Source organism: Falco cherrug, chromosome Z (assembly GCF_023634085.1).
Source record: "Falco cherrug isolate bFalChe1 chromosome Z, bFalChe1.pri, whole genome shotgun sequence".
NCBI lineage: Eukaryota > Metazoa > Chordata > Aves > Falconiformes > Falconidae > Falco > Falco cherrug.
In genome coordinates, this window is record NC_073720.1 from 29,149,252 (window position 1) to 29,166,873 (window position 17,622).

The 17,622-nt window shown below is 40.5% G+C and overlaps 1 protein-coding gene across 1 annotated transcript in view; it reads left to right on the top strand.

Annotated features, from left to right (window-relative positions):
- Positions 1–11,570, top strand: part of DOCK8 (dedicator of cytokinesis 8) — a 94,951-nt gene extending 83,381 nt beyond the window's left edge. Inside the window, 10 exon segments of the mRNA XM_055699358.1 lie at positions 2,269–2,412; positions 3,330–3,461; positions 4,199–4,333; positions 4,866–4,955; positions 5,393–5,629; positions 6,260–6,403; positions 7,454–7,560; positions 8,426–8,593; positions 9,201–9,259; positions 9,262–11,570. Coding sequence (XP_055555333.1) covers positions 2,269–2,412; positions 3,330–3,461; positions 4,199–4,333; positions 4,866–4,955; positions 5,393–5,629; positions 6,260–6,403; positions 7,454–7,560; positions 8,426–8,593; positions 9,201–9,259; positions 9,262–9,314 — 1,269 coding nt within the window. The 3' untranslated portion in view covers positions 9,315–11,570.
- The last annotated feature ends 6,052 nt before the right edge of the window (positions 11,571–17,622 follow it).

Consider the following 17,622-nt stretch of genomic DNA (forward strand, 5'->3'; position numbering starts at 1 on the left):
AACACTTTTCCTTATACTGTGCCACACAAAACGGTACATGCTTCCCTCTGTGCAATCAAAACTATCCCTCAAAATCAGAACAGGATCACTTTTGGTGAAATTCCCTTTGAGCTTCATTTGTGTTTAGACTAAATCTCCTTTGCAAGTGATAAGGTGGACTTAGAGTATGAATTGTGTATGGACTGACTTTAAAGCCACTTCATATTACCACAGACAAGGACTTAGTGTGTGTGTCTACCTGCTAAGGCACAGGGCTAAATAGCCCAGGCTCAGCGGTAGGCTAATTCAACTGTGTGGTTTTGGGGATCTAGCTTGCAGGCTACCCTAGCCTTATCTAACACGGGGATAAAAGCTGGGGATCATAGTAGAGCCCCTTGAGTTTACGCAAGTGTTTCTTTTCCTTAGAGAAAACCATCCCTGTGAGGTCCAAAATAATAGTGGATGATATACATGGTAATTTATGAATTGTCTTTATTATACAAGGGACATATAATATTCTTCAATATAAAGGTACATCAAGGCAAAAGGTGGGTGAGGCATGTCCACTTTGCAAAAGGTCCTGCAAGCACCAGTATGTCATGAAGGCTCTCTCCTACAAGAGTGTATGGACTGTAAAACATGGTAATAGATGCCTGACATTAATTATTACGGGTTTAAAGGCAAAGAAAAGATAATTGGTGTCTGTGACTTTCTTGGTTACTTTCATAAATAAATCACTCTCTGGACATTTTCACTCCTCTGGACTCTTTCCCTTTTGCTACCAAAACAAAAAAAGCCACCAAAGGCTACATGCCATTCCATGAAAATAATCCTTCATGGCTACTATTACAGAAAGGGAAAACCAGACATTGAGCTGCAGTAGGGGTTGAATGAGTTGCCCTAGGTGTGTGCCAGGGAGGTTAAATCTGGTTGAAGTCACTATCTTCAATGAGACTGGTAGGTAACAAGTGGTATGGGTGTGCTAAAACATGCTGCAATTTTCCCTCTGGATGAAATTCAAACATATTCTCAGTTTGGCAAATGCTGTCCTGAGCTTTGTGCTCACCCTTCCAGTGGAGCTGACGTGATGTGCAGATTAGGCACTCTGAGGGCAGCATGGTTGGAGTAAATTTCACCCATGGAGAAATAAATAAATCCACAAAACCCAAGGGGGAAAGTCCCATGTTGCTAGTGATGAGTGATGCCAATTCTTTATCTGAAATCTGATCAATAGTAATAGCCCTCAGTGTCTCTGCCGTTTTATAAAGATGTCTTTAAGGACTTGACTAGCTAGCCAGCTGGCATCTATCCTGCATGCAGACAGATTGTCATTGCCAGTTTCTGCTGAAGTGAGACAGTATGACACTAATTTAATTCCTTTTAATTACTAGCAAATTGAATGCTGTTGAAAGTTACATATGCTAGTTCCATACTGTATGAACACATATTTTAATGTTCATTTACATGTATTTCTGTATATTATAAAATTTTTCGTGTTGACTCTCTCCAGTGTCATTTATTCAAAGGGATCCTGAAGAACTATAGTCATGTTATTTCATGGTCTAGAATCTCGAAGAGTGACTGACACTGTGTACTTTAGCTAGTTTTATTTAAACCCATAATAAGATAAGTAACTTTACAAGTAGCTGAGTAAATTCTGCAGGATCAAGGTGTAATATGACAGAGGCTGAAATGAGAAGCAGCATTCAGTTATTGCAGGTTTTACAGCAATATGGTCTATGTCCTCCTTCTCTGCTTGCAAAAGTCAAATCAACAACTTGAAAGTTCAACTTGTTCAAGCAGGTGGCAGGAGGTCCAGGGTGCAGCTTGGAATTTCTCACACCCAGGTGCCAGCAGCAGGATGGGCACATTGGTTGTGACCCCTGCAGGGTGGAGATTGAGCTCATGGCAGCTCCCATCAAGATCCAGCACCAGAGAGGGGACATTTTGCAACCTACAGGAGTCTGTGTCTTAAACCTGATGCAAGAAAGAAAGTTTACGGTTCTTGTAGTGAAACTCCTGATTTGCCATCTGCAGAGATTTATGATGTTGTGTTTGCTTCTCAATAGAATTTAATTCTCAATGGATTTATGATGTTATATCCATTTCTCAATGGAATTTAATGGAATTCCATTCTAAATGGTATTTAGCCCAGTGTATCCCCTGGCTTCACTTGTATAATCTCGTTCTTCTTACTGTCATGTAACTATGTTGAAACTGTTTCTGCTTCAATCTTTATGATAGACTATTGATCTGGGTTTCTGATATCTCTGTTCTGATGTATTTTAGAACATTTCATCCAATGTGCTGGAGGAATCTGCTGTTTCAGATGATGTTTTGTCTCCAGATGAAGATGGTATATGTTCTGGGAGGTATTTCTCAGAAAGTGGCCTGGTAGGGCTGCTGGAACAAGCAGCAGAGCTCTTCAGCACGGTGAGTGAGGACCAAAATCACCAGAAGATGGAATTGGGCTCTCAGGGCCAGTTCCATAGCTTATTTTCCTGCGCATGAGGAAATAGTCTTACAGCTAGACCAGGCTTCACAGACCTGCCCCACTGCAAACGAGAGGCAGAGACACATTTAATGGCTGACCCAGCCCTGCCGCAGCCAGGTTGCCTAAGGTAGGCTTTTCAGGTAGCCTAGCTCAGCCGTATATCCACCTCTACTGTGCTAACTACAGCATCAACAGAAAGTGATTGTTCCAGGCACAAATCAAGATTTTGTTTGGTATTTTCATGAGATAGTACATTTAAGAAGAAGATCTTGTTTTAACTATAGATTTTAGAAAGCATGTAAGAGTTACTCCTGTGCCTTCACACAGCATACAACCACCAGCCTCATCTATACCACCACCCATCTGTCTGCACTTACCATGTAAAAAGTCATGATGTCAATACTCAAGTAGCTCGTCATATTGCTGTAGAGCTAAAGAGGATATATGATCTAGCATCTCTGAAGATATAGCTTGGGTTCCTTTTGTCCAGATACAGCTCTGTTTGCCCCGAACCACACATGCTAAACAAATCCATTTCCTTCTGCTCACCTGAATTTCTAACTCTTCTAGCCCCTAAGTAAAAACTTGCATATTTGTTTTTGTTATTGTTTAACAATGGAGTTAAAAAACAGTGTATTCCTATGCACTGGAATTTGGGCTTAAGAGCTCAACAGATCCAAGATCCAAATTAGATCCAGTTTGTTGTCTGCAGCTCAGAAGTACCTGTCTACTATTAAAAGATGAGTCCCATAAAGCCCCTTTTCATCCAGGCCATGAATGGAGATTGAGTTTCTTTTCAGAGTGTGACAGGATTCATTTAATTTCTTCTTTTTTTTTTTTTTCTTTTTTCCCCAAGGGAGGATTGTATGAAACTGTGAATGAGGTGTACAAAATTGTCATCCCCATATTGGAAGCCCATCGAGACTTCAGGAAGCTTACTTTGACACACTGCAAGCTACAAAAGGCCTTTGACAGCATTATTAATAAGGTACTTGTGAGACAAGATGCATTACTGGGTTGCACTGTTTGTTTAAGACTGGTGATAATAAAACTGTTCATGCAAAATAGAGCCATTTCCTTTTTCTAATAAAAGTTTCCATCTGCTTTGACCTACCTGCAAAGGGTAGTCCACAGTGAAAAGAGGCTCTATCCTCTCTGTAGCAAAAAGCAGAGATGACTACAAAACTGGTTTAGAGTTACAGAAAAACAGCTGAACAGGTCGAACTCTGGCCACATCTATTTAAGAAAAATAACTTTATTGTCAATTAACTAGTGTTTTCAATTATAAAACAGAAGAAATACAAAAACCTGGCTAAATTCTCAGCACTTATCCTGCCCTTTCCTTCTCTTTCTCCAGAAGAATCTTACTGTTGAGCCTAGATGCTTTCAAATTCTTACCAATTTTCATAACTAAATTTTCATTTTGTTAACATGTATCCAATGGAGTTAAAAAATAGTAAGTCATTTTGTTTTGCAAAAGCTACTTCATAATTAGGTTAATTTTAAGTTAGATTTCATTTAAATGTCCCCTTAATTTGTATGCCTTCTTTCATGAATACATGCTTCTAATCCAACAGCACTGATGATATAGAACTGGCTCTGAAATAGGGAAAATGTAGGATCAGTGACTTTTCTTATACATGAGTTCAGAAAAGAAGGTATCCAAATACCACAGCACTGACATAAAAAATTATTTTAAATTTCCTCTTTGTTTTTATCAATTAGGGTCAAAAGCGAATGTTTGGAACTTACTTCCGTGTTGGTTTCTATGGATCCAAATTTGGGGACTTGGATGAGCAGGAATTTGTTTATAAGGAGCCTGCAATTACCAAACTTCCTGAGATTTCTCACAGGTTAGAGGTAAAGAAAAAAAACATTGTGTTAGCATGATCTCCAATGTTACATTATACTTTCTAATGAACCTACACAGTTCTAACAGTATTATTGCTATATAAAAATCAGTAACAAAATTATTTGTGCCGTAGATTATTTCCTTTGTGTGTATCCTTTCCATTATAGCCCTTTTTACAGCATAATGATGAAAGTGATCCATTCTCTTGAGGCCATGTCTTTTATGGGCAGGCCTGTAATATATTGAATTACTCGGTCTGAGCATGCCAGATATTTGCTTTGGTATCTTTTCAGCTTTATCATGGAACTGGAGCGTTCCCTTCTGATCACTTTACCTTGAGTTCTGCTTTTTTGTGAGCAACTCACACTGATCTTTGTTGGAAGGTGCCTTACCCTGGTCAGCTGTGGTTCATGAAGCAGTATACCGACTGTACAAACCCCAGAAATTGTCATGGTTACTCCTTTCTCCTACAGGCATACAGCTCATTAACATTGTAATAAGGACTAAAACCACTCTGGGATAACTCTGTTTCCTTTCCAGGGATTTTATGGCCAGTGTTTTGGGGAGGATGCTGTGGAAGTGATTAAGGACTCTGCTCCTGTTGACAAAAGAAAGCTGGATCCCAGTAAGGTAGGGAAAGTACTTGAGAGCGTTGAGTGCTTTGTCACAGAAGAGAAGGGAAGAGAAGGAGATCCCTTTGAAACTTCTGTGCTCAAACATTAAGACACAAAAAAATTTAAAAAAAAATAGAATCTGGGCTGTATCTCTGGGCCCAGGGATGTTCTTAAACCCTCTTTGAAAGGCTTAGTTTGGTAGTTTGTCACAGAGTGTGGAAATTAGGAGTTCTGACCTCGAGTCTCTGCTCTGGCTCTGATACTCAGAGTCAAGCTGGGCCCTTCCCAGAGGTAAGTTTTGTCAGCTCTGGAGAAGAGAAGGAACCCTGAAGTGTGCAGCTCTGTGCTCTCCCATGCTTAGCCAGCGTGAACTATGAGATATTTTACATGTGCTATTCCTTTTACACTTCTCGCATTGTAAAGTACTGTAATGGTTCTTACCTCCTTTCTCAGGCATACATACAAATTACTTTTGTGGAGCCATATTTTGATGAGTATGAGATGAAAGACAGGGTAACCTATTTTGAGAAGAACTTCAACCTCTGTCGGTTCATGTACACTACGCCTTTCACGATGGATGGGCGCCCCAGAGGAGAACTTAGTGAGCAATACAAAAGGAACACCATCCTAACCACAATGCATGCTTTCCCCTACATCAAAACTAGAATTAATGTCATCCAAAAAGAAGAGGTAATTGAGTTTTGAGGACAGATCTAATTTCTCAGGGGATGAAAGGAGTCTGTGGGTGGGAAGATTTTCAAATTCTATCCTTGGCAGAAAAAAGAAGGCTGAATTTCTGAGACATGTTACTCTCATAAATAGGAATCGGATGGAATGTGTAGACAAATGCAAGATGGGTATTTGCTATGGAGAAAAGTGGCGAGCAAGTGTATATTCTTCTTTTGACCTCTTAGTTGTAATGCCGTATAGGAGGATGTGTGAAGCTCTGTTTAGGGCTGTACTTTTAGCTGGTAAAGTACAGTCAAATAACTAAACTGGGCTCAGAGCTGGTTTAGAGACAGGGAAGCTTTGTAAAAGTAGAAAGTGCAAAACCATTTCTGACATAAAGACAGTAACTTAGAATAATAATGAATTTTTACAAACAGGGAATCAGATCCACATCCTATTCTTGGGAGTGATGTCAGAGAGCTTTGGATCAGTTGCACCATCTACTAAGACGACATTTAGATTAACAGTCTTCTGGGTTTCACAAGTACTGGTTTTGGCATGGGAGAATGATAGTGGTATTGCCAGATTTAGAACAGGTCAACTGCATGCATGATTCAGGTAATGAAGCATCTTTTCTTCCATTTGTATTAGTTCATTTTAACCCCAATTGAAGTTGCTATTGAAGATATGCGGAAAAAAACACAGGAACTAACTGCAGCCACCAACCAAGAACCACCAGATGCCAAAATGCTCCAGATGGTTTTGCAGGGCTCAGTTGGAGCTACTGTAAATCAGGTAAGGGATCCAAATAAACCATATGAAGAGTTTGTGCATACTTTCCTCATTGTGCTTTCCTTTTCACTCTCATCTCTTGCACTGGAAGTACATCTAGCCAGACACAATCAGTCACAATGTGAACTTAAACTTCATCCCTTGATATTCAATCATTGTGTAGTGTTCATTAGGTATGCTTTCATTAAAATGGCTTGTGGAAGCGCTGTTTTGGTTGTAGGTACAGAAACTCAGAATCCTGGTGAAATCCAAGGATTTTGCATTTCTAGCACGCTAGCCACCTCACCCATTTTGTTCACTCCAGGTGTACCCTTGGGAAATGGGAATAAAAATAACAATTATTCTGTGGGACCACCACAAACTCACAATTTCATGGAAAATACATGAAGTCAACACCTGAATGCCCCAAAAGAAAGCAGGGGTGCAATAATTAAAATATAAATATGCCTGGTAACAAAAAAGGCAATTCAAAAAATTTTTACAACTAAGAATGAAGACGTAACTGGGAGAAAACTTGGCATTATCCACAATTTCACAGAGTCTGGTTTCTTTGATGAAAGCCTCAATACTCTCAGTTTCTCCAGGTTCTTCATCAGGCAAAGCCTCTAGTCTAAAGTAACATGTTGTAAGCTTTGGAAAGAGTGGTCCTTTTCAGTGCTGGTCTTATTTAACTCCCTTGGGGTCCTGTAATGCCACACATAGCAGCTGTGTTTCTCTCATGTAAGCTAGTTTGGCAGTAGAACTATCCCAGCTCCTCTCGGCTTAGTAGAACATGTCTGTTCCCTTTTTTGTGAGGCTGGAGGAGAAATAAAAACAGGAGAGGACAAAATATGGTGGGCAAAACTCTGCTTGCCAAAGGAAAAACCAGGGTGGGGGAAGGGGGGGTGGGGGGTGAGGCGGGGATAGGGGCAAAACCCCATACTGTTATGGTGACTGTGCATAAGTTTTCTTTTATAATTCCAGTCATGAAATAACAAACAGCTTTACCAGACGTGTGGTCTGTTTTCAGTCTAAGCAGGTGGTTTTGACATATTTCTGTGTTATTTCTATAAGGGACCGCTAGAGGTAGCACAAGTGTTCCTGGCTGAAATTCCAGCAGACCCCAAACTTTATCGACATCACAATAAGCTGAGGTTGTGCTTCAAAGAGTTTATAATGAGGTCAGTAAAAAAAAAAAAAAATCGAATGCTGAATTGTATCAATAAAGCAAACAATCGCGATAATGCACGATAATGTGACTATGTATTTAATTATGCAAGTTAGCATCATGAATCCTAGCATCTCATGCTTTAGATGCTTGGTCCAGACTTGTTATCTCTGCTTCATGGTCAATGCTTTGGTAGGCTTTGCATCCCAAGTGGGAGCATATTTTAACACTTCAAACTAATTATATAGAAATTATTATTTTTGGTTTTTTCTCTTGATAGTTTACAGAAATCAAGCATTTCAGACTGTTGCCTTGATTTTATTTTTGATAAAATGACGTTTATATGTAGTAAGCTGTTCATAAGAAAATGTTTGACCCTATCCGTCAAGCAGACACATTGGTGGTGGTAGACACATATGGCCTTTGCTTGAGATATGCTTGTAAAATCTTAACAAGCATATTCACATAGCAAGATATTAATCTCCTTAATCCAAACAAAGCATAATTGCTGAAGGGTAAGTTTGAGTTAAATAAAAGTGAGCCTTACACAGAAGACACAGCCTCTGCTCTGCTATTGTCACTGTATCTGTTTATAGTAAGTAGGCAGGTAGCTCGGTATTCTGCAGTCATTAGATTTGTTTTTTATTGGCTCCCTCATGCATTTCTAATGTCTGAAAATTATCACCTCTATTTGTGTACTTGGAAAAGACAGAGGTTTCCTGTTAGTTCATTATCAATTGGGGCTTGACAGATTATCGGAGGAACACCTAGCCCAGAGGAGCTGGATCCTTGGCCATTCAGATCACCTAACACAAGTTAATGAGTTTAACAGAAGTAGGGGATACATGTTATGCTTTTTGTTCTCTCCTTTTGCCTAGGTGTGGTGAAGCAGTAGAGAAGAACAAGCGCCTTATTACTGCTGACCAGAGGGAATATCAGACAGAGCTCAGAAAGAACTACGCAAAGCTGAAAGAGAACCTTAGGCCCATGATTGAGAGGAAGATCCCAGAGCTGTACAAACCTGTAGTGAAAGTCCATAGCACAAGGTACAAGTAGGGCGGGGTTATCTGTTGTAGCTATGCAAAAAAATGCAAGGAAGAAAGGCAGTTTTAATGGCAGCTAAAACCAGGCCATAAATATACACTGCCAACTTCATGCTTGATTAAAGAAGTCTGTTGTCTTCCCCTGGAGCTGAATGTAGCATTAACTGTGTTTCTCAAGCTGGTCATTCCTGGGGTAGGGAATTTATGTCATAAATGAAAAGATATGAGAAACAACTTTCCATCTCTTCAACATTTGAAGCCAGAAAGGAGGTATAACAGGTATGTGTTTGTTTTGAATACACGGCACCGTGTGTTGTTAGCTAGTATGAAGTAAGAGTGTTCCTTTCACTCTCAGATAACATAATCTGATTTACTCCCATGACTGAGACAGAAAAGTCTTAACTTATGTTCTTTACTTATGAATATATGCTTCTTCACAAAACCACTGTGTCCAGTGTGGGGTGGGAGCAGAAAAAGGAATATGCCTCTGACTTGCCAACACGTAATATGTTTCAATTCATGATTTTTCAGCTGCTCCTTTCCAAAAGGCAAGTATTTCTTGGATTCTTTTTCATTTGCCAACTTTATTTATGGATTCATTTCATTACAGGGAATCTTTTCGTAACCACAGTTTTAGGAAATATGATGCCCAGACTTCTTCACAAAGCACCTAGGACTAGCTGCTTTGGCCAAGGAAGAGCTTCATGCTGCAAGCCAGAAATGATGGGATATTCAACACCTATGAAATCATAAATCTCCCACAAGACAACATGTGAGCTTTTTGGACAGCATGCGGAAAAGCATTTACACAGGATCACTGAATGAAAACTGGAGGATGACTTCTAATCAACCACATTTCATGAGGGCTTGGGAAGGAAGAGGGTGCTGTTTAGATACTTTTGCATATATCGCAAAATAATCACATAACGTGGAGAGGTGGACCATTAGAATGGTCAGTGGCATGAGATCAGTCACACTAGCTAACAGACACAGAACTCTGTGGTTTGGTTGAGGTGTTATGTGAAGCCAGATAATGTGTCTAAGGCACATTGGCAAATTATGTCTATATATGTGGTCCTTTCCCAAGACAGCATTTATCCATGTGCTTTTGGCAATGGAGCACACTCTGCAAGTTAATCACATGCTTAAATGCTGTCTTAATAAGGAGGGACATGGTCCCTGTTCAATGTTTCTTAAGCTGGAGCTGTAGGAAAGAGTAATTGCCTCTATCAGTTTCTGTCACCAGTTTGTATCATGGTCCTTAACTGCAGGGAGAGTTCTGCACAAGTTTTCTCAACCAAAGCTTGGAAAGCAAGAAGTAGCAATAAATAATTCTTATAGATCTTCTAATTTTTTTTCTAAGTATAGGGACTACTACTTGATGTGCAGTTGGATTTTTTAATAATCAGTGTCATGTTTAGCAGAGCTAGCAAGTAATAGTTTAAAGAGAAGATGCTAAGCTATGAGTGGTTCTTTTACTATACAATGCTTTTATGTAGATAACCTTATCCAAAATTAACTACATACGTGCACAGTGAGGATTTCCAAAAAGGCACTTCACTTAGGCTTTACTGCAGCTGAAGATAAATTAGCACATAATTCATAATACTTAATGCTTAGTATTTTCTGAGCCCTAAGCAAACATTTTACTGAAGTATCTTTACAGCACTTCTCTGAAGTAAGGAAACGCTATTACAATTTTGGAGATTAGGATGTCGAGATACATATAGAGAGAGATTAGAACTTTGGAACTCATTTAGTGAAGCAATGGCAGGGCCAGAATTTGTATTGTGACCATGCTTACCACTTAACATTTGTATTTTGCAACAAAGATCCATGAAAGCATCCCTCGGTATTACTTCCTTCCCTCCATCTTTCAGGTTTTTGGAAGTTATAGTTTAATGCTGATTAAAGTAGCCAATCCCATTTGCCCAAACACAGAATTTAAAGTTAAAATTAAATAACTGGTGGAATTAAGTTTTTCTTTCGTATTTCATTTTAGAAAATTACACTGAACTTTCTCAGAGTTGATGTCATGTGTTTCTAAATGCAAAGCCTCTTTACTCCAGACTGTAAGAGAGGTTGAGGCTGCTGCTTTTAGTGAAAACATTTTGAATTTGTATAGTCATCTGCAGCCTTGCCATTTGATAATAGGAATTTTCCCAGCACTTTGTTGATATCTGATAGAGTCAAATTTTGAATGTGCTGTGTAGAAGATTCACAGAGATGAGCAAACAAGATGAGTTGTGGAAAGAGGTGAAATAAACCCTACACATAAACCACACTTGAAGTGTAAGAAAGCATTTCCCTCCTCACTCATAGTATTGTTAAATGCAATGATCAGGAATATGTACTCTGTGATTTTGAAGTGAATGCATCCAAAGTACTTAGCAAATCCTATAAACAGCTCAAAGCAAAAGATGCCTCCATGGAGTGGCTTCTCTGTTTTCAAGCTGCTTTGAAACAGTTCTAAGTTGAAAAGGCGATCGATTTCCCAAAGCCTTGAAGCTGTAAGATCTCTGCCCATCAGAACCTCACCCCTATTTTTAACAACTTGTTGGGAAGGTCAGAATACTGTGGTCTATCAGCCCCATAATCCAACTTCATTGTTTACAAGATGCTTATCCTTTACAGCCTAAATAATAGAAACCTCAGATAAACAAACAAAACAGCAACAAAAAAAAACAACCCAACCTACAGGTGTACAATATGCTAGGTAAAAGTAATTAAGTGTTTCATGTTGCATGATCCCTGAACTGAAAAAATATTTAGGATGATATGAATGCTGAAGGACCTTTCACTCACACTTTACAAGCTGAGCACCCCTCAGCCAGCTGGCCAGTCTTGCCCTCAGTTTGTAGCTCATGTTGTCCCTTTTACAAATGAAACATTTTGTACATTTCTTTCAAGAGCTGAACTATGCAAAATAAATATTCTACCTTATGATACTCATTTTGCAATAAAGTGACTGTTTGACACAGCTTGTTCAGAAGTACCTTTGTGTTACATCTTATACCTCAATAGAATCCATCTGGAAAGAAAATGTCAATAGGAACAAGCTTTCCCTGTAGAAGCATAATTCAGCAGAAAATACAAAGATTTAGGCAGAGGAGGTGTTGATCTGTCTCTAGGATAAATTGTGTCTGTTGCAGGGGTAACGGGCAACAACTTCCTTCCTAACTTCTTTTTTCATTCAGTTTCCATGAAAAATGGCAATGGGAAGCTCAGCGACAGTAGTGACCTCCTTTTTTCCTCTGGTGTATAGGTGTAGAGCAGAAACATGCCTGATTCTTGAATGACACGCCACCTAGGTGATGCAAGACTAGAAAGAGTTGTGTGTGTCTGCACTAGTTAGGTCCAGGATTAAACTACTAAGGCTGTCACAGGTGAACCAGCAAGTGAGGCACAGAACTACATGAGGCACAGAACTACCCCACCCTGGTCTAGAGATTCTGGTGGGTGTCTTGGCTGGGAGTTCACCATAGCTCACTTGTTGCATTTACCGTCAGCGAGCATGTGCTGATTTTGGGGATGGAATCCTTTAGTACAGCACGAGTGTCTCTTGTTGCCACCCCAGCAGTACCCCGTCCCACTGCACTGTGCAGCGGCAGGCTGTGAGCAGCAGCATCAAGTCTGCACACAGCCCCATCGCCCGGCAGAGCGCAACTGATCCAAATCAGGTGTGAGCACACACTTGCACATCTGCCAGCATTCAGCCAACATGCATGTATAAGGACATGTATAAGGACCAACAGTAGTGCCCAGAAGTATAAATTAACCTGTCAGCATGTTTTGAATGCATTTGAACAGTCAAAGTGGGTGCTTTTAGTTAGCACTACTGATCCTGCGTGGGCAAGTCTAATGCTAGATTTCCCAGGTTGCAGAACAGCAGCCATAAAGGGAGCATGCCTTTCATACTGCATGAAAAAAATCATACATTCAAGGCTTCAGCAGGTGATGGACTGAACAGGCACAACCATGAGTAGTTGTAGCCACACTCAGGCCAGGTAAAGAGAACTGCAGTGCTGTCACAACTGGAAGATCTGGGTTACATGACCTATTTCTGGAAGCTGAGTACTTCCTTGTTAGGTTTCCTACCAATCTGAAGACTTGGGAAAATGAAAGTTAACACTTTAACTCCTTTTTTTGTTTTTCCTTTTTGTCTGTTTGAAGTATCATCATCTCAGGTATTTCAGAAACAGGAATTAAAGCTTAGCAGACAGCCTGACACAGAGCCAGCTAGGACTCTTTAAGCTGTTATCATCTCTCAAAGCAATGCTTATTATGAAAATTAAGCACACGATAACAGTGTTTTACTGCACTACAGTGCTGCTGCCTTCTGTAGACAGGAACATATACAAAGGCTGTTCATAGGGTGTTGCTATTAGTGCTAAATTTGGGAGTGGAGTAATTTGGGGAGTAGCTCAGCTGACTATGCTTTAAGCACCTTTTAAGCCAGTTAAACTGAGTGATTAATCAACAGGTCTTGGTAAGTCATCTCAGGTTGGGTAATGCTCCAGTCTAATCAGTGCACTGAAAGAAGGGGCCCCTGTGGAAAAAATCCTTTTTGATTACATGAATAAAGGCAAGTAGAGCTCAGTTAGAGCCAGTAAAATCTGGCATTGGCTGAGTGCTTGACACAGTGAATTGAATACATTTCTGTGACTCCATATGTTCTTAGTGAAGGATTGGTTTAAATGAAGCATTTTTTTTCGAAAACTGACTGTTTACCAAGTGTTCAAGAATTAAAAAACTAACCTTGATGAAGTTCTTTGCTAACAATGTAGTCACTCAATATTGCTTAGTAAAAAATCCTGAAAATGTAAAACTAAATGTTTAGCTGACCAAAAAAACCCCAAAAACCAAAGACCCTTAATAGCTGTTTTTCTAGGATTAGTTTAGAAAGCCTTGAAAGATGTACCATTTTGTTCTGCTGTTTGTACTAAGCAATCTGCTACTTCGCACCCTTCAAAACAATTTTTTCCCTTTAGGGAAAAAAATACAAAGTTGAATTCTACCCTTTTTTTAGAAAAGCATTTCCTTTAATGAATTTAAAAGACACCTTAGTGCAAATGTAAATGCTCTAAATCATTGCTCACTTTTTCCCCTATGCTATAAAGCTGATTTTATAGTTCTGTCTATCTGTGGATCTAATCCTTCTTTTAGAACTATCTATTTTTACAGGAATAAGGTTTTTCCCTATCTACTTTTATTCATGGAACATTTCTAAACATGTATTGGACAACTACTAGGACTAGTGAAATCCAAATTACAAAGGAGGTTAAACACTAATAACCAAAGAGACAAGGTATTTCAGCTGGATGCCAGGAGGACTACATCTTATGCTATTTAGCAAATACCTGTAGAACAACTGGAATAAAAGATTTCCTAGTGCACATTTCCAACTTTCTGAAATGTGAACATCTGCACAAATTTCTGTTCCCCAAAGAGAGCTCCGTGAAAAAAACAGAAAAAGCAAGCTTAGCTTTACTGATACATCCAGACCTTGAAAGTGCCAGAAAACTATTTTAAATCCTCAAGCAAACAAGTATTTCTGGACTTAATAAGCAGTGAAGAAAGGAAGTAGGCACAGGACCATATCCTTCCCTTTGTCTGCAGTTCAGCTTTAAGAGAAATGAACAATCCCTTCTCAGGTATCAAAGAGAGGTTGGAAGTGTTCCCAAAGGAGTGTGTTCCTTCTGGAGTTGAGGCACAAAATCCTGGGCTCAAACCTAAACCCTTGGGGTAGCATTTTTCCCTGGGGGAAGGGGAAGGCAAGGGAGGAGGGGAGGGGAGGGGAGGGGAGGGGAGGGGAGGGGAGGGGAGGGGAGGGGAGGGGAGGGGAGGGGAGGGGAAGGGAGGGGAGGGGAGGGGCTGCCAGCAAGAACAGCTTTACAAAAATTAAATTATCAATCAAGTGTTTGTCTCAGAGCTGGTGATTTCTCATCAGCCTGTAAGGATGGCATTTTCACTGTAACTTCATGCTGCCAGCTTTTAACATTGGGAGAATAATATAAAAGCAACAGGGTCTTAAAGATTTCAAAGAGGTTGGCATATGTAAAAGACTTCAACCATTGACTAAATTAGGAAGAACAAAAATCTTGTAAACTGTGGCAGGTTAGAGAGAATAAAAGTGGTCCTCCGTGACTGTGTGGAAAGGATTGTTCAGCTCAGGTTGTAGAGGAACCCAGTTGCTCCCAAGGCCTGCTGCAGCCTAGGACAAAGACTGCAGTAGAGTGAAGAGAAATCCATCCATAAAGAAATAAATAAGATATCAGAAATAAAAAGATTAAAAACTAACACACTGCAGGGAACAAAGGGATTAGCACCATGGAAATGGAATTAAGAGCAGGTTACAGTGCTGAATGCATCTCACTTTCTAGCATGTGGGACACAGCACCAAACTGAGGACTGCTGTGCCTTAATGGAAGCTGTCAGGCAAAAAATAATCACAATAGTCAATGTAATAACAATAATAAAACAGAGAAAACTGTTTTTTCCAATTAAAATATTCTTAGGTTTTGGAGGGATTTCTTTTATTTTGGGGCTGTACTTTTTTTGATGTTGACTGCCCTGGATTTTGCAAGTTTCCATCAAGAACTGGGGAACTGCAAAAGCAACAAAAAGCACACTGTGCTTTCCCATCACTCCTTTGAATGAGGCAAAGTGTTGGGATTGATACTTCCAGTGTGGGATCCGGGCTGGCTGGGAGCAGCGGCACAGCCCCGCACATCTTCTGCAGTAGCAGGTGCCAAGAGCGACCACTCTCTTGGTCCTATGTCCACTGTCCTATGCCCAAAAGGGATGCTGTGGATGGAAATTCTTCAGCTGGGAAATACAGTCATAGACAGGTATAGTTTGAGGAAACAGAGGGCAAAGGCATAATGTCCTGTTATTTTTGCTGGTTTTGGTTCACTGCTAATCTTTTCTATTACTGACTGATGGAGGATGCACCTAAATGCACCCACCAGTGGCTTTGCAGTTACTGGGATCCTGGTCACAAGCCAGGCACCATCACCAGGGCACTGACCCTGCAGCACCAGCTGCTGTCCCAGCACTCAGAGTGTTTCACTGACACAGGCAATCTTCCTAGAAAGGCCAGCTAAGCCTTCCTTCACAGCTGATCATTCCCACAGCCTGGTAAGGAAAAGCATTTAACACATGGTATTTGTAGGTGCAGAACTGGAGCTTGTTTGATCCTCTGTTTAACTTTTGTATTTCACTTTCAGGCAGTTCCCACGTCTGCTCTCCACAATGCTGCCGTAACGCACCCCTTGCCCAGGGTCCCTGTATCTGACTGCTGCAAACCTGCACATGGGTTGAGTAAGACGGTCCAGTGTAGGAGGGAGCAGCTACGAAGGTGTCATGTGGCTCACAGCTCTGCAGGCACGGCTGCTGGAGAGTACCAGGGGACTGTGCAGAACAGCTGGGGCACACCAGCACATGCCACTGAGGGGACTGCTCAGTGCCACTGATGGAAGGAGGGTGGGAAAATACCCAAACCCAATAAATGCTTTGGGGATTAAATGTCTTTTTTTGAATCCTCAGCAGTGCTCTGCATCAGTAAAATACCAAAGTGCACTCCCTGCATCCAGAGAGGACAATTGCACACGATGCATTGAAAATGGGAACTCTTCATGTGTTCCCGGATGGTCTGAAACACTGAGAGGATATCTGTGCCTATACAAAAACTGCCAGATCCCTGATGAAGCCTCTGGCATTCAAAAATAAAGTGATAGGTCAGCTTACTTTATGGAAGAATCTGTACTTACCGTCTGTGCCGGGTTGTGTTGTCAGGAGGTACATTTGAAGGCTGAAGACTTCCAGTGGTAGTCATGAATTTGTTGAAGCATAAAACCAGCAGTATTAGACCTAGCCACTCATCTCGTCCAGCTTCCTACCCCTGCAGCAGCCAGTATCAGATGCTTTGGGATTAATAATCTCTGGAAGTTATGAAAGAGGATCTACACCCACATCCAGCGCTATAAATCACAGATTAAACACCAAGGCATGCATTTCAAGAACAGCTAAACTTTCCCCAGTCTCTGCCAAAGCAGCTTCACACTGATGTTTGTGAAACAGGAACAAAGGACCTGTTCTCTTCTTCAGCTTGAGCACTGGTCAAGGTGAGACATTTAGTTTTCAGAGTTGTCACAAAATAAAGATCAGATAGGCTTTTATTTAAGTCAGACATCAGGGAGAAAAACTGAAGATAGCTTAACCAGCCTTCTCAACAAAATGACCAAGTACATAAAGCTTTTTCTCTTGCACTTTTACAGTCAAAGCCCTCCATAGCCTAATCACATTTTGGAAGAAAAGGTACCATGTGCTTAAGTTAAAATCCCCTTGTGAATCTGAAATTAGGATGAAGGTTGAGGAGTCCCATTCTAAGAGGAAAATTGACTAATGAATTTGATGAAATCAAATCATCATCACAGAAATCAAATCATCTTTTACACAAAGTAAATAAATGTCTCTGTGCATGAGTGGTCCTTGCTAGCCTAATTCTGGCACAGACCACATTTTAATTTGAGAATTTGCAGTGTACAAAGATAAAAAGATAACTCCAAATGTCTCACATGTAAAATGCAGGGGTCCTTCAAAGTGTCCCTCAGGTCCTATCTATCAACTGCTGTGGAGTCAAAATCCGCAATGAGGGAGCAACTCCTCAAAGGAGGCACACATTGGGGAAATGAATACTGGAGTCATTGAGTTGCTGATTCTGCCATTCCCTGGGGTGAACACGCACAAAATGAGTCTAACTTTGGGAGTTCATTTAACAAACTCCTTGGTCTAGCAAGAAATTGCCAAAGCTTTTTTCTCTCCTGTTTTCATCCTATAGTTGCTGCTTTTGCCTTTTATGATGGATGTCAAGATTGCTGTTGGGGTGCTGTGAAATGTTTTCTGCCTGCTTTGGCATGTGAGACAGGTGTCTTGTGAACTCGTCTAAGCCAGCCCTTCCTCTTATGAGCAGGTACACGGACCTACTTATCTCCCCCAGCACAGGTGTCTGAAAAGACCTTCCATGATAA